General features: G+C 35.2%; 1 protein-coding gene and 1 long non-coding RNA gene across 14 annotated transcripts; one reads left to right on the top strand and one right to left on the bottom strand.

Moving 5' to 3' along the window:
* Positions 1–291: 291 nt before the first annotated feature.
* On the top strand, positions 292–27,276 carry LOC145961825 (putative phospholipid-transporting ATPase IA). 13 transcript variants are annotated; one of them, XM_083082321.1, is made up of 22 exons: positions 293–768; positions 10,634–11,015; positions 16,779–17,014; positions 17,230–17,328; positions 17,408–17,518; positions 17,607–17,854; positions 18,105–18,385; positions 18,464–18,758; positions 18,848–19,080; positions 19,155–19,531; positions 19,617–19,754; positions 19,872–20,024; positions 20,093–20,290; positions 20,390–20,489; positions 20,586–20,830; positions 20,905–21,030; positions 21,138–21,278; positions 21,398–21,516; positions 21,631–21,765; positions 21,857–21,961; positions 24,114–24,145; positions 25,878–27,276. In XM_083082321.1, the coding sequence occupies exons 1-22, from the start codon at positions 745–747 to the stop codon at positions 25,973–25,975; spliced, it is 3,876 nt and encodes a 1,291-aa protein (XP_082938447.1). In that variant the 5' UTR covers positions 293–744; the 3' UTR covers positions 25,976–27,276. The 13 variants fall into 13 exon arrangements, with proteins under 13 accessions (XP_082938422.1, XP_082938447.1, XP_082938451.1 ...); XM_083082285.1 differs by lacking the exon at positions 24,114–24,145 and adding an exon at positions 24,852–24,949 and having other exon boundaries at positions 296–768; XM_083082306.1 differs by lacking the exons at positions 293–768; positions 24,114–24,145 and adding exons at positions 882–964; positions 24,852–24,949.
* Positions 8,735–14,614, bottom strand: LOC145961899 (uncharacterized). The gene is made up of 3 exons (XR_014435737.1): positions 13,724–14,614; positions 11,783–11,926; positions 8,735–11,665 (listed from the first exon to the last, which is right to left on the bottom strand). It is a non-coding gene; the product is annotated as an uncharacterized LOC145961899 (long non-coding RNA).

Genomic DNA, 27,276 nt, shown 5'->3' with positions numbered 1-27,276 from the left:
TTATTCGGAATTCCATTCTAAAATTGTTGACGGCTACATCTTGCGTCATAGCACAACTCCCATTGGTCTCCGTGATTGTGTTCGAAAATCGATGTATAACTAGAGTTCGATCGACCAATCAGGATGCAAGATTTCTTCATCCCGATTGGTCAATCAAACACTAATTAATTTCGACGGTGGACTTTCGAACGCAACCCTCCGTCAGTTGACATCTGCTGCCACCTGAGGGAGGCGAGTGGCGCGGGGCGCGATCCGCCGACGCGAGTGAGCGGACGGCCGCATTTCCCGCCTATGGCTCCGAAGAGAATTAATAATAAATGTTTGCATAACGTCGTCGTCGAAGCAAGCGTCTTTACGGTGTCAGTCTCTACGTCCAGTCGGGACGTATCCCACCTATGACGAGCAACGCGCCGAGAGCCTCGTGAGGAGCGCTCGCGATTTTCCGCAACAGTTTGCCGCCGCGGATCGCGCGCGCGGACGCGGCGATTCGAATCACGATTCGACTTTCCCGTTGTCACTGTCATCGTAGACGTCGATCACCTCTCGCTCGAACGACGCGCGTTTCCCCCATGCGGCCGAGCGTGTCGCGGCCCGAGCCGAGGCGGCTGATCGCACGCGCGCGCGTGTGAGCGCGCTCGTGTTGTGCGTGCGTGCGTGTGACATTTCCTTGGAGTACGCGCGGATTTATCTCCCGACGCCGTGAAATGCTGACGAGCTGGCGGTATGTGTGCGACGGCATAGTCAATGCGGACACGCGACTACGCACGGGTGAGTGTTTGTTATTATCTCCTTCTCTCTCTTTCTCTTCCCTGTCTTCTCTTACAACGCGTGCATGTGTGCGCCTATATATGTGCGATGGGATTTGAGGTTAGAACGCGGCAGTGGGAGATGTCAAGTGCACGTAGCATATATGTAGGACGAAGGGCGCCCACGTAAGGACACGTCAAGACTAACCCGTTGATATGTAAGTGTCAGTGGCGGATTTCAAGCAGTCGTGGCCTTAGCTGCGACGCGAATAAGGCGACTCTTTTTTCCTTTGTCCTTTGAAAATAAGCATTTTCTTTTTTTAAGTTTTTTTTTTAATTAGCTTGTTTTTAAATTATTCTTTGCTTCTCTGTACAATTTTCTGTGGAATTCCAAGTACTTTCCTTTGAAACTTTGCAAATCCAAGAATTTTCTGATTTATCTTAATCTTGTTCATAATCCGCTTATATGTTTATCTGGAAATAATGCTTAGTTTCGAGATGTATGATAAATGTTTTGTTAAGATTATATATTATTTTTTCACTTTCTACATTTTAAATACTCGCGCAGGATCGAAAATCAGGATCACGCATACTGAAGAATAATTGACCTTGTGAATATTTATCAGGCGTTATCCTTGGCATTTTCGTCGTGCCTCAAAACGGCTTACGCGTATTTGATGTGTGTGATATCATACACATACACATGAATAGATTTTATATTTTATATGCATATTTAGCACAATACATAAGAAAATAATACTCGGTAATAATTCAGCGGAGAATGCGTTCATTTCTTTTTCTAGAACATTTTATTGTGCTAAATGTGCATCTATTCATGTGTATGTGTATGATATCACACACATCAAATACGCGTAAGCCGTTTTGAGGCACGACAAAAATGCCAAGGATAACGCCTGATAAATATTCACAAGGTCAATTATTCTTCAGTATGCGTGATCCTGCTTTTCGATCCTGCGCGAGTATTTAAAATGTAGAAAGTGAAAAAATAATATATAATCTTAACACAAAACATTTATCATACATTACTTTTACTTTGATTCAGAAATATATGTATATCTTTATAGTCGTACGTGACATTAATGTGTCAGCTGATTTTATTTTTATACCATTATCGTGTTTTGTATTACATATTATTGAGACTGAATGGAAAAATATAAATTTAGTTTATACTTTTAAGAATATGTGAAAATGAAAAATTTGAACTTTAAGAACTTTTATCATTAATATTAAATTAAATATAAAATATATAAAGTAATTGAATGCAAATATAATGGAAAGATAGAAATTAATATAGTTTGGCAGAGAAAGATTTTACTCTTTTTTCTTGCTTAATAAAACATTGGAATAATAATTAAAGATAATAATTAACAATACTTTAATAATTAAAGAATATAAACTATTTTCTATCAATTATTATTTCAATAAAAAGTTATAGCTGACAGAGCATACGTTACGATTACTTTTTCGTAACAACAAGGGTTTAACAGTTAGTTTTTCACAATTGAATTGTCTCGTAAACACTTTAGATATATTTGATGATTCATTTGTCATTGACAGATATAAGACATACCGGAAGAGATATATTCTATCAGTTGCGTGTGAATGATTTGTCGGCAATTTTGCCTGAATATTTGTGATTGGAATTTTCTCGTGATTATCGCCCTAAGCATAACGTCACTGGCAACTGACTACTTGTTGCATAATGCATCGATTTCCCTGACCTGACTTATCGTTGTAGCGTTTGTTCAAGCAGCCGGGCATACTGAAATTTGATGCATTATCGGTATGCAATTTGCATTAAATATCACTAGTAGTCTATCTTCCACCAAAATATTGAATATTTGTAATATTGATCGCGATGAGCGAGATAAATTTCAAATATACGCAGCTCAATCATTATTTGATAAATTAAAAAGGATATCGTAAAATTGTATAGAATATTACAGTTTCACAGCTTGAAGCAATTATTAACTTTTTTAATGTCTCGAGCGTATCGATTCTTCTTGAATATTATTAACCTTATATTTGATTGAACGAGGACAAGCAGCGGTTTCGTTCATGCAAATAATGTGTTACCGAAGAACTGATACTTTCTCTCAACATAACGAGTCTTGAGCATAAACGACGTGTATCGATAAAGTCTCTACATCATTTCTTTCATTCGGAAACCTGAATCCGCAGCTTTGAAGCAACTACGCCCTGAATGATCGATAAAAACAACCATTACATTAAATCCGGAGCACTATACTTACAGTCACATTACTTACAGTCTCGAGAACGATTCGCGTACCTAGCGTAAAATTATTTCCCGTGGAAAAATCCAAGTCCGATTGCATTTTACATCAGAGCCGGTTCTCAATCAATTCTTGATTAATAAAACAGAATAATAAAACAGAATTTAAATTAATCAAACGATAATCCCGTGCTCTGCAACAAAATAATCGTCAATATTATCGAAGAATGCTTTATTCATGATATGAAATTTACTAGGTCTGTTCCCAATATAGCTCCACAATTCCATGCCTTTATTTTTAATTAAAATTTTCCTCCTTTTCTGTATCTATAAAGCTCTTTATTACATGAAATTACATGCTACAGGTGCTTTTAAGAGTTATTTAACATCGCGTCTCTTGGAACTTGAGAAGCGTGAATATTATGCTTTTTATACATCTCGTTTCGCAGTAAAATTAATTCGCCTCTGCTAAATATAAAATTATATTTTTCTTTTTTCCCATGTCTTGATTTTATTTAGACAATTATTATTACAATAATATTAATAATAATATTAATTATTACAATTATTATGTTTGTGAGTATGTGTGGGTGTGAGATTTGATCTTGACATTATACTGTCCCAAAAACAGAACTTCATTTTATTCTAATTACAAAATATTTCTTGCATATGTATATGTGTAATAAGCTTGTAATTATTAACTGATGTTCTATGCAAATTAATTAAAGTAGACTTTGTCCTTCCATCTATTTTTAATATATTGTAATTATGCGATACGGCGGATGTAATATTCTTTTTCCATGAGCTAAACATCAATTTTCCATTCTGTATATTTCAGTTATGTTAAGTTATTTTTATAAAGAATGGGAACGGCCGTTATGACATGCTTCAATATTATAGTGCTTGAATATTAGAGGTATTTTCTCCGCGTCCCCTGTGTCAAATTTATGAAGAATTGAATGAGATAGAGAAGAATATACATAAATGTATATTCTTCTCTATCTATCTGAACGATTCTTGTAGCAAATTAGTTTTCAACTTTTTATGAAAATATAAAGTAGAAAAATATGTAAAGATGAATAAAACATGTTATTATCAATAATTTTTATTTAAATTTCGAGAAAAAAAACACTATGTTAAATATAAATAGCTAATGCTATTTGAAGTTAAAATCCTTAATTTTCTTCTCAAAGTAAATGATATAGCGCAAACATGTGATGACGGCTCAGCATTTCAAATTCGATTTTCCACGAATTTTCCGCGAATGAACTATTCAATGTTTACAGAATTAAATCCAGTCATACTCGTATTCATACAACGTGTTGCTCGACATTGCCTCTCGTGTTCAACCTGTTTCCAGGTAATCTCTAGTTGTCCGAGTTGGCAATCAAAATATTTCGTGAAAATGCCAGTTTCAGAAGTATGTTTTGCTGAGCTCATGGCACGCACGTTTGAAGCCAATTCACAATAAGTTATTGAGAAATTAGAAGAACGCGAGAGAGTTTAAATATTCAATTTTTTCAAAAACCTGTAAAAATCTATAGAATCTAAAAAACAAACACATATTTTTAAAATAAATTAATTGAATAGATATAAATAAATTAAATTCGTAGAGTCGTGATTATTTTTCAAAAAGCAGTCAATCGAGAAATTACTCTTGGGGCATATGTTGTGTAACTGTGCTAATTTCACATTGACGATGACGTACACACTATTTGTTCTTCGATTTACATTTGCGATCTTCCGCATTTTTGGGAATAGCATAGCAGATAATCATCGGACTAGGCGTATCCCAATGCCAACAATTGCTTTTCATTAGTTCGCAAAGATAGCCAGAAAGATAAATGATATATGGCAACTGGACAGGGTCGACAAATTCTTTGTGATTTTACGGGGTGCGGCTAATGTGGATACCTGATGACCCAAATGTCCGATAAAAGCTTTTTGTCTAAAAAGATCGTCATGTGGACTTGAAAGGATTATTGGCTATTTTTCTCTTTCTTTTTACACACGCACAAATTTCATTCATGACGGATAACGTGACGAGTAATGTCACGCGAATCTCAAATGTTGAATTTAAATTTGCGAACTGTGCTCACAGAAATAATACGAGCAAAGACGTGTTGCGCGATGGCAGCGGCAAGTTATATAATCGACTCATATATATGGTTAAAGTTTCGTAAGCGCGATTGTTTATTGCGCGAACTTGCATATTGACTCCAAGTAGTAGAAGTTTTAATTCCCTGTCTTACTGTACGGAATATTTTTGCCTTGATGTTTCTATTTTTCACTGATTATATCTGTCTAAAAAGCATGCATGCAATTTTTATCGTAAAACAAATTTACTGTAAATTATATGAAATTAGATATATTAAATTATTACATATTAAAATTGAATATTTTATTCAAAATGGTTAAATAAATGAAGGCATAAATATATTGCAATTAACATTTATGAATAATTTTGTAGCAAGAAATAGAGGGAGATTACGATCATAAAATTTACGACAAAATAGTTGATAACGATCGTACTCATTCTGAAGTAACAATCCTTTGCATTAATTTCAGTCTGTGAGCCCTTTTGATAATGGCAAAGGTCATGCGGCCTCATTTCGAAGAAGGGTGTGGCATTACGTGCGGCCTATCGATAGATTCGCATCATTATCAATTGCAAACACGTACACATGTACAGCACACACCTTCTTATGGAATCAATGCTCGTACGCGATCAGGTTGACAGCCACACCTCTTCGTATCCTCATTTTGTCTAATTAAAAGATTTTCTTTGATTCTAGCTGATGTTTATTTAATACTCGTCAGATTTTAAATGCCAATTGTGGCATTTCATATGAAGATATATATATCAAGTATTTTATTGTGATTATATAAAATTATAATAAAAAGTACAGCATATTTAAAAAGTTAAACAATTTAATGCTTATAATACGCGATAATAATTAATAGAATACAAATCATTAAGTTCTTGCGTTACGCTGAAAGGAAGAAAATTGTGCATGATCATCTTTCGCATTGTGTTCTCCATGTCACGTTAATTACGTCGGCTTATTAGCATCGCGGCATAACGGAAGTGTCAATTTGCGATCGGTTAGCTCGATAAGTCGGGCAAGTATGGAGGCGAGTTACTTCGCTATTTTGCACGCGAAAAGGGAGCATCACTCTGGGGAGCCGACATTTCTGACAACCGGTCGCTGCCGAGTGTGAATGCTCTTTTAAAAGAGGACACACGTGTTTTAACGACACCCGCTCGCTCCTGCAAAAGGGCGTCCTTTCATAATACATTCGAGAACGGAGCGAATTGACGCATATAGGCCGCACTTCACGGTCTCATTATCAACTCGATAAAATTCAATTATTCAACGTTTCTTTACCGCCGACGATCCTGACCGATCTATGATGACCTTGTCGCGAAAGGAGTATCGTCGATAATATCGACCATTTTGCACTCTATCATCGCACTTCTGTTCATCATGATGACCTATTCACCTGATATCGTATTTGCGTTATTAATGTTTCGCGCTGCGGATCTTTCGTGTCTTTCTCCCTCCACTGTAGAAATTGTCGCAGGTTTTTTTGAGAAGTAGCACGTGTAATTTTCCTCGTGTTGAGCGATTATTGCAATTTTAATACGCGACGAGAATAAGTTATAGCTATAGGCAAATAGCTTCTGTGCAATGAATAAGAATGATCACTGAAATTATAGTTTAATGAGAGATAGACGATCGAAATTCTATTTAAGTTTAAACGAAGAAATATTTTATAAGCGATTTATAAGATAATCCTTAACGTACTCTCTTTATTTATTAAGACACAAAATTATCGCGCAAGTATAAAGATTAATAAAATTGCACGACTCGACAATCAATGAAATCTTATCTTGATTGAGGATTACGTCATCGATACTTCTAGAAAGACGTCGCATGGAATGGTATTCAATCACGCCAATAGAAATAATTAAGAACTCCTAAGTCTGATTCAGATTTGAAGATAACTTCAATGAATTTGTTATTATCTTTGTACAAGCTTTTTTATTACTTTGTTTTATTCCGCCATTTCCTTTCAAATAAAGAAATCGATGTACATTTTTAAAATACCTATACGAATAATTTTTCGTAACGCAATAATTAAAAATAAAAATATTGTCGCTTAATTTAGTGTCTCTTATGAAATATAAAATATCTAATGATTTCTTTTATGTACGAAAAAAAGACAGTTTTAAAGCTGATTGGTTCCATTTTTTTTTAAATTGCAAGTTGCAAACACAATTCTTTTTTTCTCATGTTGGTTACAAAGAGATATGATCATTGATAGCCATCCCAATCAAAGATCTATCTATCAAAGATAGCCACAGGAATTTGTGACAGTCTCGGTGCACACAATGTACACGAATGGACAGTCAGGTCGCGCCATAGAAATCTCGATCTTATCGAAACTTCGTGTCTTGTGCTATCGATCGGTTCGCTCGCTCCTATTGGCCGTACCTTGTTGCTATCACGTTGGATTTCTAACAGTGACTTCTGGACGGTCCTCCCGTGAAAAAGCCGCTCCCGCGCATTCGATGCCGCCGTCATAATCCCTGTATTCTCTACACGATGATTAGGAAACTGGAACATTCGCAACATTCGTTGTTAATATAAAAGACAGCGATTTTTTTCCGACGCCCACGATTGGCAGAAATTCACGGAAAGAATCGAATCGATGCAGTTCGCGCGCGCGAATGCAGTTTTACTCGCAGTGTCGACCAGTACGTGCCGATGGTTGTTCATTATTCTTCCAGTGATAAGTGCCTTTTTCTAGTTATGATAAGAACGATGTCTTAATCGTTTGACGATTCTCCACCTCAAAAAAACTTCTTTTTATACAACATTTATTGCACGTGTGCTGCAGTTATTGTGGACTTGAATAGGTTTTAATAGACCTAAGTGGACTTAATAAATCATAGCTACAATCATTTTTAATGCAAGTGAAATTAAGTGGAACACAGTCAGCATTCTAAATTATTATACTTTTATAAAATAAAATTAAAAATGATTATAAAAGAACATAAAACGCACTGTTATCAAGTCATAAAAAAGTGCCTTAAGCAACAATTATTAATTTTTTAAAATTTTTAATCAAGAGTGACTTTACATTTTTCTAATTTGACCGAAAAAATTCAGTAATTTTTCGATGAAAGTGAAATTTTCAATCATTTGTTTAATCATTTTCTTATTGAATGGCAATCGTCTTCATTAATCAACATGTCGCACAAAAGTCTTCCATCATAGCCATGATTTTCTGCAAAAAGGAAGTTAAAGTTATACTTGTTGAGTCATCGAAAATTTATTTTTCGTCTTTTTTTATCACTTCCATATGATATCGGAACAATTAGTGAACCATTAGTCCCAATCATTCGCATGTACTTTGTTATGTGCGCATGTGCGCATGTGCGTTATATTAAAGTGTACAAAGTATCTAATGAAACAATTCCTGACAATCATCGTGTAATTTACTTAGTTTATTTGATCTCTCTGGCAAGCCTCCCAAATGATGAATTATTGTCAGTCGCGAATCAACGATAAGGCGAGACAATAAGTTTGATGAGCAACTAATCGAGACTTCAAAACGAGGTCCAAAAATCAGCCTCGGACGACGCGTTTAATAGTAGTGAGTAATCTTTTATGATAGATATATAAAATATATTAATAATGATTTCGTCGAATTTCTTTCTCTCGAATAAAAGATTTATTTAATATAAAAGATTTATTACATCTGACATTACAGTTGACATAATAAGTAATTGTTTATCTTATACTGTCTAAATCAGCTAAAAATATTCAGCCGATAATAGCATGCGAATTTACGTAATCGAGGATACCATTTGCGAAGTAAGTTTGTGATAGATTTGTCGCTGACGCGTGCAAACTTCGCTTGTTATGAAAATATCACCTGTCCAATAAATTCTACACTCATCAAAAAACACTCATATAAAATTTGTCTCAGCGTTTCATTGGCACTTCTTATATTTGCTTATGCTATACGGAAAAACTGACTAAAGCCCGACTCATCTTGACATTCTTGTGCATATTTATGGAACGAATTATTGCGATTTTGTAAAACATGTGGTAAAAATAAAAAAGAATATCTTCGCAAAATATATTTTTTTCGTTGTATGTGATGTTTTAAATTTTCATTTTATTACTTATGTTTATCTACTTTCGATATGCGTTTTACTGCCATCGCGGTTATATAAAATAATAAAAAGATCGGTGAAATCCTTCAATGTCGCATTTTAACTTCAATGCACGTAATCGTGCAATATGCTTATTGAGCTTTACGTAATACCACTCTGACATTACTATTTCGAAGATTTCTTATCGTTATTGTGGAAAAATGCAACAGTGGAAATGCGCGCGATCGATCTCGTACCTCGTCGAGAAACTAAACTTGCGTTCCCAAAGGAGGCACATTACTTTTATTAGATATAATTCTTTTAAAACATTCGGAACATACAAGGTTATCCAATTAAATATTCTCGTTACTTTGTTATATTCGCTATCAGTATTCCATGCATTTCGCTGAAATAATTTAATACATTCGTATAAGTCAAACATGTGTATGTGCATAATACACACACACACACACACATATAAAAGTTATAAGTTACAGTCTAAGCTATCTGCAGTTATCGTTGAGTTATCGTTTAATTCATTATCATTATCATTACTAAGAATCATCGGCACTATTTGTACCAAATACGTAATTCTAGGACAACCTAATGGCACGCAACGTATTTTTGCTTATTGTTAAGTCTAGAAATAAATGGCGAATTAAATGATGATGTTAATTGAAATTCAATTGTTATCTTACAATTAATTATGAGATTATTTTTGAAAGAGCCTTGAAAATTTTTTTTTTCTGTCGGATGTTATAACACAAAAGCAAATGTCATAAAGGTTTAATCAAAAATATATTTAAAAAATTCCTATCGTTTTTTAAACTTCTAAAACGTGCATATAATTTTGATTTCTATAGGACACTTTGTTCGCCTCTGTATGACTCAACGATTTCGTTTCGAAAGCTTGCCAATTCCGGTCAATTCAGGGAAACGAATAAATCGGGTCACCGCGGCTCAATCAATTTTACCTTGTCGAGGCGGAATATTTCTAGAAATGGAACTATTACATCATGCATGATGTATACGGCGAAACAATAACGGGTGAATGAACCGTGACGTATGTGCCACGTGAGACTGAGAGTTAATACGATTCCTTTCAGGGTCGTCGGATATATTCTAGATATGTTCTATCACATATATATGGGCAATGTGTTTACGATCTATGTATCAGCGAAGAAATATCGTCGTTGCATGCTTAATTAAACACAGGTCTCCGATTTCATTGTAACAGGTTCTTATATGAATAGATTCCGAGAAACATGAGAGAAATAAAAGAAGAAACACCGATTAAAATAGATGTATCGGATGAGTAACCAGTTGAGAGCTGAAAAAAATTTGCATAGATGAGTTAATTTATCTCTTTCACGCGTATTGTTTCCCCCCATCATTATTACGCATTTGACGCGTATACGGTTAGATCACGTATAAAGATCGATCGATGTCGTCGGCTTGTTTCAGGCGCCGGCACAGTCAATGCAACCGATTGCCAGAGGGAACCCCCGGGTTCCCAGCCCTGGCCCGTTGCGACCCTTCACACCGCCGGACCTCTCTTCCATACCTCATATGGACGATACGCCCTCGCACAACAACAATATCAGCAATGGCAACGACAATGATGTTCGTAACAACGTGTCGCCCACGAGCAATCGAGCGAACGATGGCGCGCAACAAGAATCCACCGGGCCCTTCATCATCGGCAGCCCCATCGATCTCGGGGACATCGACAATGTCGACAACATCGGCCTCCGTCTGGATCCGGTCACGCGTAATAGCAGCAGACGAAGAGCGCGGGAGCACATCGAGCTCCAGGAGACCGGCTCGCCGGAGTCGACTTCCGAGAGTAAGTCGAGCAAATTAATTCATTAAAGCCATTAAGTCATTAAAGACATTCAGCGTACATAATTCCAAAGGAATTACTCATAATTAGTTTATGCTCTACTAGATAATCTCAAAAATGAAACTTTTTATCGCAAAGTCCACACATCAAGGCGAACAAGTAATAATAGGAATATTATTCAAATTATTCAAGTTTTCAATTTCATGCGTTTTAATCGAAAAGTTATTAAAGCTCCTTGATATTTTCGTCAAAAAAGAAACTTTGAAAGATGTTAAATTATGTGTGCACACGCCCTAATGTTTCGATATTATAAAAGTCGCATTTCTCAAGTAAAGTAGACTCTATCTCGTAAAATGTTTGCTGAACGGCGCCAAACGAGTTGTTTAGTGTAGTGTAGAGAACCGCCCCATTGTGGCGCGTCGCCGGCATGTCCTTGGCCTATCGATAACTTATATAGTCATCATGCCGCACGCTCTCCCATCCTTTGGCTCCGGATCGCAGTCCCGGTTCCTGAGCACGGTCGGTGCTGACACCAACTTGTTGCCATCGATGGGCGCATGCGTTTTGCGACACGACACGTGAACATTTCACTGACGCATTTTGTCTGGCCACCCCTCGGGCAGTGCCGCATCGGCTGCAGGCGCCAAATTTTGCTGAAAAATAATTAAAAAAGTAAAGTCGCGAAAGGAGATAAATGAATCGCGAGACGAAAGAGAGGCCATGGTTTTCGTTCCCGAAATTTTTAGATATTTTCTTGGAAATTTTCCTACCTTACAAATCACGATTAAGGAGTTAGGCTATATTCCATTATTTGTTATCACAATTTCGGTGCCTCCGGGCAAGGGATTGCGTCGCGGCGCGAAAAAAAGCCACGGTCGATCTCGATGTGCCAATCACCAAGGGCGAAATTGTCGCTAGAAAAATAAGAGAAAAAGAGAGCATCCCCTAGAGCGCCGCATTGGACACGCCGCATTTAATAGCGATGCGTCCCGCGTGCGGATTTCCCGGTAACGCGATCGATGTCGCGGCGCGTGTGCGCGTTAACGACGCACGTGGCACGTAGCCTGACGCGTCATCGTCGTCGGCAGGGGTGTGGCAAGAGAGAGAAGGCTCCTTCCGACGTGCGATGACGTGCTAGACGCTCTCGGATCGTTATCCCGACTCGGGAGAGCGCGATCGTACCGCGTGCGGTATCTGTTCCGTTCCGTATCGTATCGTTCAGAAAATTGCGTGCGGAAGTAACGTGCGAGTGCGTGTGTAAAAGGAAACGTCTCCTCTTTCGCACGGGAAAAGGTGAGAGATCGATTGCCAGGCGGATGTGCTACAGACCTGGCTTCTCGCCTTGAAAGAGGGCTCGTTCGATCGATCGCCGGAGACGAGATGTGCCGATTCGTTTGTCCAGGATTTTAGTTTCGCCCGTGCGATTTTTTCGGGACTAGTGTTTTACGTTTGGATATTTTTTGAAAGTGAAGGGATTGAAAAAGGGGAAGAAAAAAGAGGAAGATAAAATAAAAAGGGAAGGAATTCTCTAAGAGATTCGATAGTGCACTGACAGATACCAGGTTTGTTTTGGGGTAGGAAATAAATATCGCGTCCGAAATTCCTATTCAAACGAACGACTGATGATCGTTTTGGAATTTAATTGAATTATTGCGAAGTTGATTTTTGTGAATATCAAATCGTGCGTGAAAAAAAATATAAAGTAATTTGTAGGATAAATTTTGTACCGTACCGTTAAAATGAAGATTGAATACGAATGAGATGCTCGTTTTATAAATAATTCGGATTCTGCTGCTCGTATAACACAATTTTCCCTCAGCTTTACGCGAGGTTCACGTATGTACATATTTATAGCACTACTATAACATCTAATCTATGAAGAAAAAATACTATCGAAAAAAAACTCGACGTAAACAAAATTGTAAATTTTCTAAAAGACATAACATTTTTTGAATGTATTTAATATATCTCTTATATTCCTTCTTTTTCAATGTAAAATAGAAAACTGAAGAGTGTGTGTCACGCAATTCTATTTTCGCATAAACGCAAATATAAATGCAAATCTTTTAATTTCTCTTCCTCTATTGTTTGCTAATCGCGTACATAAATAATAATTGCTCCAACGTTCATATTAGTTCTAATAATACATCGACGAATGAATATTCTATGACTTGTTTTAAGTGCGTAAAAAAAAGCAAAATGTTCATACGACGGAAATGCTAATCGACGTTTTAACGAGACGATCGTCGAATAAACGAGCGCAAACGCTTCGCGTGCGAGCCTGTCGTAGGGAGATGGGATATAATAATGCCTGGATTATGCGACACCCCACTATCGCGCAACCATATATTACGCAATTATGTTATCTCCCGAATAAAAACATATGGCGTAGTGCGTCGTTACGTCGTCGTTGTGTAGGTTGGAAAATCAATATATAACCGGCATAATTAAACATCTCGCATCGCGCTCCATCATTCGCGATACTTTTATTTACATTTGCCTTCCGTCATTATTTGTCGATTGTTAATTAATTTTAATTAATTACACAGAATTTATCCGTAAATCATTTAAGATATTTCTAAATGTCATGCCGCATTATACATGGTGTCTTACATCTAATGCATTATTTTTGAACATCGATAATATATTTTTTAACCTTTCTTTCAATCAATTTTAAGATGATTTTTTTTGACAGAAATAATTTAACATACCATATATTTCGAAATATATAGTTGAAATGCTAGATGATCGAGTTTTCGGAAAGACGGTATATGTCGGAACATATGGATCACCCTATATAACGTACACAGCGCTATGAGCACGTGATGTCAACGTTATCGTCGCACGACGTTGCGTCACGTCAAGGCTTTTTTATCGCACGTAAACATTCGCGGACACGGCACTTGTCATTCGGCATTCGTCGCGACCGCACAAGTGTGTAATTGGCTGCGTTCAGCAGGAAAAGCTGCTTTGCAACTGTTGTAAAATTCGTGAATCTGATTGGTGTATGCTCTTAGATTCAGTCAAAATTAAGAGCATACACCAATCAAGCTCACGAATTTTACAACAGTTGCAAAGCAGCTTTTTCTGTTGAACGCAGCCATTGAGTCGCAGTAAGAGATCAGCTGTTTATTCGTCTCCCGTCATTCGCGAACGTCGTCAGCTCCATCGCGCTCGTGCGGCATAACCTCAAAAGTGCGACGAGAGGCGGCCGGAGGTCGTGTCGAATTTTTTCCCGTGAAATGGACGTAGTGGCGAATAACGACGCACCTCGCCTCGCGATCGGCTTTGACGTCGGCGTCGTGACGCGACGTGACGCGTGTGTCGCCGATCGATGCAATTAAGGGGAATTATTTATTATTGAGGCTTGTGTATATATATGTACATTGAGGCGATCTAACCTGCTACTATATTAGACTGACGCGAACGAGCTTCCTGCCCGATGTATCGCTACGAATGCTCCGATCCGTAGCTCCGATTCGCGTGCACGTGTAAGACGCTCTCGTATTCACAGAGATTAAATATGAATCAGGACGGACGTACAGCCCGTCTCGATGACATGTGAGATATACGTATACATACGTATGTGTGACGGATTTTACGACGAGTGATCATGGAAGTCGCGGCCACGAAGCTGGTACAGTGGTTCAACGAGCTCAGATCCCGAGTGCATCTTTATCTGCATGCCCAGACCCGTAAGTCGGAGTAAAAATTGCTTGGGTAATAAATATTGAAAATTTTTATATTAATAAAATTGGCAAAAACTGTAAAAATAACTAAATATAATTTATATAATTTAATGCAAAAGATATTTTTGGTTTAATTAATTATCGCTATAGTTTAAAAAATGAGGTCAATATAATATTAGTTTTTTTTTTTAACTCATTGATATGTGACATTTTTAAAACGAAAACTTTAGAAATACAAATGTTACTAAATTTTATATTAATTTTTAATTAATAGAAAAAATGTACTAGTTACAGAATTAAAAATTTTTACTAATATAGATCTGATTCGCATTTACCACTTAACAAAAAACTAATTTATTTACGTCGATTTCTAATTTTACTATTACGGATTTTATTTTGGATAAATTAGGAAACATTCTTTTAATTGACTAATATAAATAAAAAGATTTCCTATTTATTTTAACATTTTTAATAGAAAAATCGATATCACTTTTTTCGGAAAATACCGGTTTTTACCACTAGCATTTTATTCACGAAATGTGCAGTTTTACCAACTCATATATGTATGAATTATATATATACATATCAGAAAATTTTCAGTTAATTTATGATATTTCAATGCTCTATAATTATCGGCATTATCAAGTGCTTTTTTAAAAAGCATAGACAATTTTCATTAAACTATTGACACTCTCGTTTCATAAGTATCTTCTAGCGTTATCTTGTAATACATACTTAATAGAATTAATAATAGTGTTGAGATTAAATAAGAATTTATAATTTTTTTATTTCTTGTATCAATTCTAAGAAATATATCTATTATATTTATAGATATGATGCATAGATACTATGCACTATTATACAAGCATAGTAAGTGCATAGTATCTGCATACATAATACAGGCATTGTGTGTACGTATCGATTCTAATCTCAATTGATTAATTTTAAAAGAACTTCTTATACGAAATCTAATCTATGTCTTACAACATGATTGAACTATTCAATAAAAATTGAACAATGATTTATTATAAAAGCACTCTATTTTTTTTTGTTGATAAGCGTTATCTCCGATCTTTCTCTCTAGGATTGTAGCTATTTCACGGTGAAGATTATGACGCTATTATATAAGTAATAGAAAATTATTATATAAATATGTTATTATATAAATAATAGAAAAATATATACTACATTTTTCACGTTCACACATTATTAATTAGTTTTTAATATTATTTATTTTTCTCAATTATTTACACGGCAATATTATATTAATGAAATACGTAAAAGTTATTATAGTTTGAGTTTTATCAAAATCTATATGTAGTAAATATATGATTTCTATTTAATTCTTAATTTTCTGAGAAGCAAAAGAATAAAGAGGAAAATGATAACGATATTTTATCTGTCATAAGATTAATATTATTTTATACGCACGATATAAATGGTAAGTATAGATTGTTAAAAAAAATAAATGGCGTTTAATGCGCATTATCGGGGATATATCCATGTCCCGTATTATTTACTTCTTCTAACAATAAGTTTAGCGTGTCGCGTATGATACTTTTATAGCGATCATTTCTTGCGTATTGTTCAGGTCGCAATACAACTGTCAGTTCACCGATCGTGGGCGGAACATTATACAACCAGAGACTATAAGATAGAAAAATATCCGTGCATATATGATACACAAGTGTCATTTCCTTGGACATAATACATTCTTATGATTAGAATCTTTGATAAAATAGCGTGTCTCTTTTTTTTACACTGACCTTTTGAGTGTGTATTTCTGTAACTGGGGAACAGAAAAGAAACGAATGTGAAACTTGTGGGAAAACTTTTATAGAAAAAATATCATTGACTTTTATTCAAATATAATATAATATAAAATTAGCTGTTTTAATTATAATTTTGATTTTAAAAAGAAAATTGAAAATAAATAACTGTCAACTCCAGAGATTTATAGATTTTATATATATTTTATTTATAGATTTTATAGATTTTTTCTCTTTTTTTATATATATGCATTACGTCAAAAAATACGTATAAAATAAGCAAGCATTATTGTTTGTATATGTTATAGTTGGTCCGGTAAGAGCGGAAAATGGTGGCGCGCAGGATGACGACCAGCCACCTACGCAATACATTGACGGTGAAGAAAGGGTTATTTTTGTCAACGCACCTCATCAGCCGGCAAAATACAAAAACAATCATATTACGACTGCGAAGTATTCATTTCTCTCGTTCATACCTTTATTCTTGTTTGAGCAATTCCGTCGTTACAGCAACTGTTTCTTCCTGTTCATCGCACTTATGCAGGTAGTTTATAGATATAGCCCAAGTTACACCAAATATTACAATTGTAATGAGCGCAGAGAACAAAAACTATCGAAATTTCCTAGCACAAATTTTTCATAAATATTCTTTTACAACTAGATTTAAGATAAAAAAATAATTCTTATGTGTTCTCGTTGCATCTTGAGGCAATATTCGAATTTTACAAATTTTTAACATGCTTCCCAATTTAAATTTAGCAAATACCAGATGTGTCTCCGACAGGACGCTGGACAACGTTAGTTCCACTGATCTTCATCCTCAGCGTATCCGCTTTAAAGGAGATAGTCGAGGATGTTGTGCGTACTTAAAACATTAATTACGTTTTCTTCGTATCGATATTCTAACAATAAATTAAAAAAATCCGGTAATTTTTAGAAGAGGCACAGAGCAGACGATGAAATAAATATGAGAGAGGTGGAGGTGCTGAGAGATGGGCGCTGGCAGTGGATACAGTGGCGTGCCGTGGCCGTCGGCGATGTGGTTAAGGTTGCTTTCCATTTTCGTCAGAATTATTGATTTGCTAATAATCAATCGATGTCCTTCGAGTTAGAATCGCTTTCTTTAATATGCATAGGTTCGTAACAACACTTTCTTCCCCGCTGACCTGATTTTGCTGTCGTCATCGGAGCCACAGAGTATGTCCTTTATAGAGACCGCCAATCTGGACGGCGAGACGAATCTGAAGATACGACAAGCCCATCCTGACACTGCCAATCTTTTGGATACCGCGGAATTGATGAATTTTCGCGCCAACGTCCAATGCGAGCCGCCCAACAGGCATTTGTACGAGTTCCACGGAGTTTTACGAGAGACTAATAAGCAGTAAGAATATATATGTCATATACAGACATGTGTTAAATACATCATAATACGCTTTGTTTGCTGCACGTTTTCCTTGCGCCAGTTTATCTCGTTACTTGTTTCCGATATTATAATGAAAGTTACGTTCATATCTAGGCTTGCTTTATTTCTCATATCACACACAGAGTTTGTTATTCGTCTTTCAACTTGTCTCGTGTGCGTCAATGCGTCTATGTGTCGTTACGTCACAAGCAGTATTGTTCTTTCACAGGAGCGTAGCTTTAGGGCCTGATCAATTATTACTCCGTGGCGCGATGTTGCGGAACACACAATGGATATTCGGCATAGTCATATACACGGGGCACGATACAAAACTCATGCAGAATAATACCACGACAGCGCCATTGAAACGCTCCACCATCGATCGGTTGATCAACACGCAGATACTGATGCTATTTTTCATACTTCTTCTGTTGTGTATTCTTTCTGCGATATTCAACGTCATATGGACGAACGCCAACAAAGACGGCCTCTGGTATTTAGGCTTACAAGGTAAATGCACTCATGCATGCACTCATCGCATATATTTCGCGGAGATACTCGAAATTTTTATCTATCTTCTCATTGCAGAGGAAATAACTAAGAACTTTGCGTTTAATCTTTTGACATTTATTATTCTCTTCAATAATTTAATACCAATATCGCTACAAGTAACGCTCGAAGTGGTGAGATTCGTTCAAGCCACATTTATTAACATGGATATAGAAATGTATCATGCGGAGACGGATACTCCAGCAATGGCTCGTACGAGTAATTTAAACGAAGAACTTGGAATGGTGACTTACGTATTCACGGATAAAACTGGTACTCTTACGAAAAACGTTATGGAATTCAAACGATGTTCGGTCGGTGGAAAACTGTACGAGTAAGTTTATCCAACTACATACAGTCTTTTTGTTGTAGCAATTGATAATTTAAATACGTGTATTCTTCGAGAAAATAAATATTTTATAGTTTGCCAATTCCTTCAAACGATCATGAAAGCACAAGCGATAACACATACAGTTGTGAGTTAATTAAAGATATTGTCGAAGGAAGATCCATGCAGGACTCTTCGAATCCTATAGACAAGAAGAAAGCAGAGTATGCGGCTGTACTTCACGAATTCATGATCATGCTATCAGTTTGTCATACAGTTATTCCCGAAAAAATAGATAATTCTATCATTTATCACGCTGCATCTCCAGGTAAATCTCATTTACCTAAATATTCGAGTATAATGTATATATATTTAGCTTATTTTATATTCTCTTTTTTTTAGATGAAAGGGCATTAGTAGACGGAGCACGTAAATTTAATTACGTGTTCGATACACGAACGCCCAGTTACGTGGAAATTATAGCTCTAGGCGAAGTATTACGATACGAAATACTAAATGTAATAGAATTCACTTCAGCCAGAAAGCGAATGTCGATAGTTATGAGAACTCCCGAGGGGAAAATTAAAATCCTTTGTAAAGGTGCTGATTCTGTAATCTATGAGAGATTAACACCAATTCCTTTAGAAACTAGCGATCTTGACCAAGAACATGTAGATGATTTTCGTGAGGTGACTTTAGAGCATTTGGAAATGTTCGCTAGCGAAGGATTACGAACGCTCTGTTTTGCTGCTGCGGAAATACCTGAAAACGTTTATCAGGTTAGATTAACTCTCTTTTATTTTAAAAAGAAGCCAGTCTATAAGTGTCAATATTTATCATTTGTAATAATTTTTCTTGGTTCAGCGGTGGTGCGAATCGTATCATAAAGCATCGATTAATATGATAAATCGTGAAAATATGCTGGAACAAGCTGCGAATCTTATTGAAACTAAACTCACATTATTAGGGGCAACTGCGATCGAGGATCAATTGCAAGATCAAGTACGAAATATGTTTAATCTCTCTTTTTCTTTCTTATATCAATTCGTTGAAAAGATAAACATGTTAAAATTATATAATTTTGTAATATATAATATTACAATTTGCATAATTTCATAGGTACCGGAAACGATACAATCTCTTTTACAAGCTGATATCAAAGTCTGGGTGTTGACAGGAGATAAACAGGAGACCGCCATAAATATCGGTTATTCGTGCAAGCTAATAACACATGGAATGCCTCTTTATATAATCAATGAATCTTCTTTGGACGTAAGTAAACAACTCATCAAAATTTTAAGTCTCACGGTTGGCGCAATGCAAATTTATGTATCTTATAGAAAACGAGAGAAGTTATCATCCAACGCTGCCTTGATTTTGGGATAGACTTAAAATGCCAAAACAATGTGGCTCTAATTATAGATGGCAGTACGTTAGATTATGCTTTGTCTTGTGATATTAGAATGGACTTCCTGGAATTGTGTTCAGCTTGCAAAGTAGTTATTTGTTGCAGAGTGTCGCCGATACAAAAAGCTGAGGTAAGATTTACTATTAATTTGTAATTTGGAGACTTGTGCAGTAAAGTTTAATCTATCGATTATGATCTATCGTTATGTTTTTATCTCCTTTATATTTAGGTAGTTGATTTAATTACGAGTAACAAGAAAGCTGTGACTCTTGCAATCGGGGATGGTGCGAACGATGTGGCTATGATACAGAAAGCTCATATTGGCGTCGGTAAGTTTTAAATATATTTAAATACGTATATAGCTCACAGTTTTTGTCGAAAATATTCTTGATTATTAAAATATCGCGAGATTTTGATTCTTGTAGGTATCTCGGGTGTCGAAGGCCTTCAAGCAGCTTGTGCCTCTGATTATTCCATCGCACAGTTTCGCTTTTTAAAACGTCTATTATTCGTTCACGGTTCTTGGAATTATAGTAGAATGTGTAAATTAATCTTATACTCATTTTACAAGAATATTTGTCTATATGTTATTGAATTATGGTTTGCCATTTATTCCGGTTGGTCCGGACAAATCCTTTTCGAAAGATGGTCCATTGGACTTTATAACGTTGTAAGTTTCATAAACCGTACGATATTTTTGCTAAAGAATAAAATTAATTTTCAATGATTTGATACTTCTCCTAGGTTTTCACCGCTGCGCCTCCATTAGCTATGGGTCTCTTTGACAAAGTATGTTCCGCAGAAACTCGCTTAGCACATCCAGCATTATACGCGACGAAGAATAACGGCGACTCGTTTCTCAGTATTAGAGTAAGTACAAGTTCTATGCAAGTTCTATACAAATTGTGATACATAATTAGAATCGAGATTTTCAATATCAATTTCTTTACATATCTGTATATTTTTTATCTATACAGATATTTTGGATATGGATTATAAATGCACTATTTCACTCGGCGTTACTTTATTGGTTGCCACTTATGGCTCTCAAACAAGATGTGGCTTGGGGGAATGGTAGAGACGGCGGTTATCTTTTATTAGGAAACTTTGTTTATACTGTAAGTATCATACAATATTTTTTACATTATATAAACCACGAGAGAGATTTGTGAGAAAAGACTTTTATATGTATATTACTATACTACTCATATATGTGACTCTTATGTTATTATATTAGTATGTTGTAGTAACAGTATGCGCGAAGGCAGGTCTAATAATAAACTCATGGACATGGGTCACTCATTTAGCAACCTGGGGATCTATTATACTCTGGTTCTTATTTATTTTTATATATAGGTAAGAGAAGAAAAAATATATCTATTTTCCTATAACATATTATTATAGAATTTTTCGAGACATACATGTTAATAGACCACATAATATATTCTTAATATATATTTATTGTTGTAGTAATTTTTGGCCCGTCTTAAATGTCGGCGCTGTGATGTTAGGCAATGACAAGATGTTATTTTCTTCGCCTGTTTTCTGGCTGGGACTTATATTAATACCAACGGCAGTATTGCTGTTAGATATTACAGTAAATGCGTAAGTATAGTTAATTAGTTAGTAATGCTATGCTTAAATATAGACAGGATGCATATTTTATATATCAATATGTAATTGTTTTTATTATCAGAGTAATGAATACAGTATGGAAATCGGTGACGGAAGCAGCCCGAGAAAATGAAATTAGGAAATCCGATCCTGGTGAGGTATTCAACAACCAGGATTACAGAAGCTCGTAAGTGATTCCATTTTGTTTTTATTAAAACTAACATATAGGGGATATTAAATTGCATCTTAGATAATAGAAAAGATGTTTTCTAACAACTTAAATCAAAAAGTCTAAGATGAAAGTTGCGTTATATTATTATTAAAACCGACAATTTGGGCTATTTGAAAAACAAAAAGACTCTCCATTTATCATTTTAATTTATTTGATTATATTTAAAAGGTTTATCGCAAAGATAGTTTAATATTAAAAAAAGCATGAATCATTCTAGTAACTATATATGTTTTATTGTGTTGATTGAGATTAAAACTTACTATGCATGGCTTTTTAGGTCATATTATGTACTATGTATTTATAGAACAAATTTACAATACATGGGTGGTCTGACTAACCTTGGATGAAATTTTATTTTTTGGTGCATTTAGGTGCATGTATGTAACAATCATTAATCTAATCTGGTTATATATGATCTAGTTATATATGATCTGAACATGTATATAATTAAAGATCATATATATAATTAACAATTTTCCTAAAATAACATCGTTGTTTGATGCTCGTTTACATATTAATTGTTTATCGGAGTGCAATCTAAAAGGCAAAACGTTTTATATCGCTTATTAATATTATTGCCTCGTAATTGAGTCGATAAATATGAATTATAAACAGGAGATTGAGGTCGACGAAGCGATGGTTAAGTCGATATTGGACCTTGATCTATCCGCGACGAAGACGCAATAGGCTGAGAGTGTTTCCGTTTGTAGCACGTGGCTCGTGGTTTACGCACCATTCCGAGCATGTATCATCCGCAACAATTCAAATTCCATATTCCTGAACAGTCCGTCCATCCTGTATATTCCTAAAGTGCCAAGCTAGTAAGCGTTTCAATTTTATACGATTACTACGTCTTCCTCGCATACATTCCTCTTGAGTACATGATCTATTAGTGCGCGATAAGTCTTGTATGATATAATATTGAACGATATCTATTGACGCATATAGATGTGTATATCTTGCAAATCATTCATTCAACGCATTTCTGCATAGACTCGGAAATATTTATATTCTTGGCTTGAAAAGAAATTTTATTATTTATTTATTTAATTTAAAAACTATATGTATATAATTATATATTTCTTGTATTTTTTTAATATTTATGATATTTAATGAATGCAGAGCGATGTAATTAATTAATAATTATGTATTAACATAATTATATATTAATATAATTATACATATTAATATATTATTATAATTATATATTGCTTAATTTATACAATATTTATGTTTTTGAGCATACGAAATATGTGTTGCTATGTCTATTATATACAGTAGAACCTTTCATGTGGCTTCTCTTTCATTTCTAGTCAATTGTTTATATTACTTTGAAAAGATCGTAAATAAGAAATTGTAAACGAGAAAAGTAGCTTCTCTTTCGTTTCTCTCTAGTCAATAGTTTCCATTACTTTGGAAAGATTGTAAATGAAAAATAATGTGCTATAATATGATGACATGACAAGTTCCACTGTGTATATCTGATATAATTTTTCTTTTTTTTGTTATATTATTATTAGGCGTTTTTCAGCAAGCGACACAGAGGACACAGTGTCACTTCATCCTTGTTGGTTGCCGAATGTAAACAAGGATGAAATGATTCACTGTGTTATACTGTGTCCTCTGTGTCGCTTGCTGAAAAACGCCCATTATTATATTATCATTGTTATTAACGGGATATCTTTATTATTTTTAATTAAAGATTTTCTTTACATACATTACATTCATCACTTAAGAAGAATTAATTTTCACCACCTTATTCGCATATAATACATGTTTCAGAGCGCATAATTTTAAATAATAAACTAATCCCTCCCGTATTTTTTTTCTCTGTATACATACGTGCACAAAAAAATATTTCGAGTTAGATTAATTTTGTTACATTCAGACCTCCATTCATGATAAAGACGCAACTGAGAGAATCATGGGGCATTATAAAGTAAAGCCCGTAGAGCACTCTCTTCAAATAACGGCGCTTGTAGAATTAGTAGTGTTAGTAGAATTAGTATCGCTGTGTATTATACTAATGTTCACTGTGTACCGTAAAATTGCCGTTTGTTAATGCGGTTTCTTTTTGATATGTTCTCTTCCGTGGTACCCCGTGCAGGTCTGTGCATGCCATCGCCGATCTCGCGAGGTGTAAGTACCCCTCCCAGTAGTAGTACATAATGTATACACAGTGCGCATCTCCCACTTATATTTTTCTCCGCTCACTCTCTATCGACAAGCGAAAACACATGGCCGATTAACAGGAACGCATGACCGTCCAATGTTCCGCTGTAAAAGCCGAGCACAGCACAGCGATCTAAGATGCGAGTCACGCAAATTCCTCACGAAGTCTCGATGCAGCTCAAGACGATTCCCTAAACGGAATAAGTGTGCATATAACTATTTTATTCGCATACACACACATATATATCGCTTAAATTGCATTCGTATTAAGCTTTTCAGCAACGTGCATGTTTTAATTAAAATTTCATTAATCCCTTCAAATGAAGAGGATATCAATCTTGTAGAGTAAATTCACATTCTTCACGTTTAATTTTCACATTTCCTTTTTCTTTTTTTTTTTCTTATTTAATTCCTGCACCGTAAATGCACCGCACTTATTATCACATATGTAATCGACGTCGGCGTGAAAAAAATTATATGAAAGTCGCGTTGAAATTGGGAACTATTATTGGTCGAGCATTCCAAGGGTAAAATTATTAAAAGATAAAGAAAGAAAGAAATTGAAAAGATTTATAGTTCGTCGTTTGTGTCCATGTAATTTGGACGTGAGAGGGTGTTTTCTCTGGCCAAAGCCGAGAATCCATAAATTATTGCTGAATGCCCGGCTTTGCAGATTGACGGAAACGGCGAGGCTGCTGAAAAACGTTAAAAATGTTTTCACCAGGCGCTCGAATGCCGCCTCCAGAGTCAATGTCGAGGTGGAGCTATCACGTAAGTTGTCTTTTCCACAGACACTCACATAACTCGCCGGGAAAATTTCTCTTTACGATACCTGGTTTTCTCTTAATATCCTTCGATTATATTATTCCCCATAACTCTATATACTTCGCGAACTTCTTTCTTACTAGGTAAATTTTATCTAATGTCTCTTCGTACTTTATTTCACACCTGAGCACGCGCTTAATTTCTCACGGCTTTCCGTTTCTCGTCCGTTCGTCCGTCCGTATAAGCTTTATTTTATCGTCGTCCTAAAGTATTGACTACTTTTCGAAAGAGAATTCGTTTACGACGAATTGACAACTAAATGCACATTTTCGCACTTGCATCGTGTTACTTATAGTTGAAAATGATATTTTTTTAGCAATCGCGAGATGCATATTAATTATGCCAGGCGTTCTGGAAGTCGCACACTTTTCCTCTTATTTTGTTCTCTAGAATTTATAGATTTATATTGTTCAATATCAACGAAAGGAAATGCGGCACTTCTAGAACACTTTTTATATATATATATTGTTACAATCTTAATTAGTAGAATGATTTGAAATTATAAAATCTTTCATTTTTGCTATATAAATATTAGCGCTTGATTAAAAATCGATAAAGATATTAATATAATTTCGAATTTTCAACTGTCATAGACGCGTTTAGCGATGGACTGATAGATTTGAAAAAAATTTAGAATTTAACTAATTTAATTTCGAGTATTTTGTTCAAATATATAAAAATTTTTGGTAATCTTCGAAATCTTTATAATTCGTTTGAATTACTCGAAGATGGAGAAGAAAAAAAATTGAATGCCCATCGCTAGATACGACTCTTCACAATTTTCCTTGCATCTCGCATGCTCAATTAATGGACATTCTTACGGCAGAAATTAACGAATTGCGACCTTTGTTATTGCGCATGCTGCGCGATGCAGATGGTTTCGCGTTCTCTCAAGAGGAGGGTGGTTCGGTAACTCAGACGGACGTGATCAGAGCCTACGACACAAATCTTCCGAAGCCCGGTGGCATGTGATTTAAACGGAGTGGCCGTGCGGCAAGAAGATGCTGGCTGCTCTTTCAAGCGGCCTGAGAGAGATCGTTTCTGCTCGTTTTACGAGTGACGCTCCAGAGGATTGATCGATATCCGATATGGATCAATGATAGGCTTAAGAAAATGCCATGAAAACTCGAAAGAAAGAATTAATCCTTAATCAATCGCGTTTCGTTAAGTTAAATTTTGATAATTTTTTTTTTAAATTTTGATGTGATCTTTTAATTTCAAGCAATAAACAATCTGACTTAGATTTTTATTGATGGAAAAAAGGATTTATATATCTCTAAATTTACATGTTAGGCGTAAAAAATGCGATTAATTAAGGGTTGATTAATGTTAATGTTTAAACGAAAGAATTACTCTCTGAATTACTGCGATCAATTTGTAGAAGAGAACTTCGACATATATATTAGCATGAATAATTATTTTGATACTCCGTGAAATTTTATTCTAATATCGTAGAGACCTCTTGTTCTTAAAAAGTATCGAATAGCAACGTTTCGTGCGGATTTCGACGACGCGGCTACGTTTCGCCGCGACGCATTTGGGAATGCATTTCATATTAGTGTCAAAGTCGTGCAAAATCCTATTATGCATCGGTAAAACGATTTTTACGTCTATTCTTGTACAATGTGAGAGCAAGACACATTTCTGTCGAGAAGTAAAAATCGTACGAAATTGCGCAAGTTGTAATCAGCGATCTTTGAATGTTGATATACATATATGTATATATTTGTTCTATATATATGTGTAAAGAGATTTTTTTCGAGATAATTATCCAGAAGCTCTCTCTGGAATTACAAGTTATTATATATGTGTATATGTATGTGTGTGTATATATATATATGTATATATACATACATACATACATATATGTACACATTTAAAAAAGAAGAATTTATACATTTCCAAAGTTGAAGAAAAAGCTTTTGCGATCGCGATATGCTCGATGAAGGATTACGTTCGATTTTGTGCCAGAAAAAGACTGTTGCCCTTGTTCTACGTGTATGCACATATTTCATTACTCTTTCTCTTTTTTTTTAATCAATAACGTATATACGTATATCTCATTACTATACATACTCACGAAAAACTGCGTTATCTAGTCCAGTATCTATCTTTCAGTTCAAAGAATCACTCTTCCGCCCATCATGGTACACTCTATTTTAAGTTTATGACTGAGGAATTTAATAGAGATATATATATACATATACATATAACATGTGTAAAGTAACAATTGTATACACTATGTTCGGAATAAAACGATGATGAAAAGATCA

Source organism: Camponotus vicinus, unplaced genomic scaffold, assembly GCF_025532165.1.
Source record: "Camponotus vicinus isolate PSW18456_S1 unplaced genomic scaffold, iyCamVici1.0 SCAF_1, whole genome shotgun sequence".
Lineage (NCBI taxonomy): Eukaryota > Metazoa > Arthropoda > Insecta > Hymenoptera > Formicidae > Camponotus > Camponotus vicinus.
Note: the sequence above shows the minus strand (reverse complement) of the source record. Positions and strands in the feature narration are given on the sequence as shown.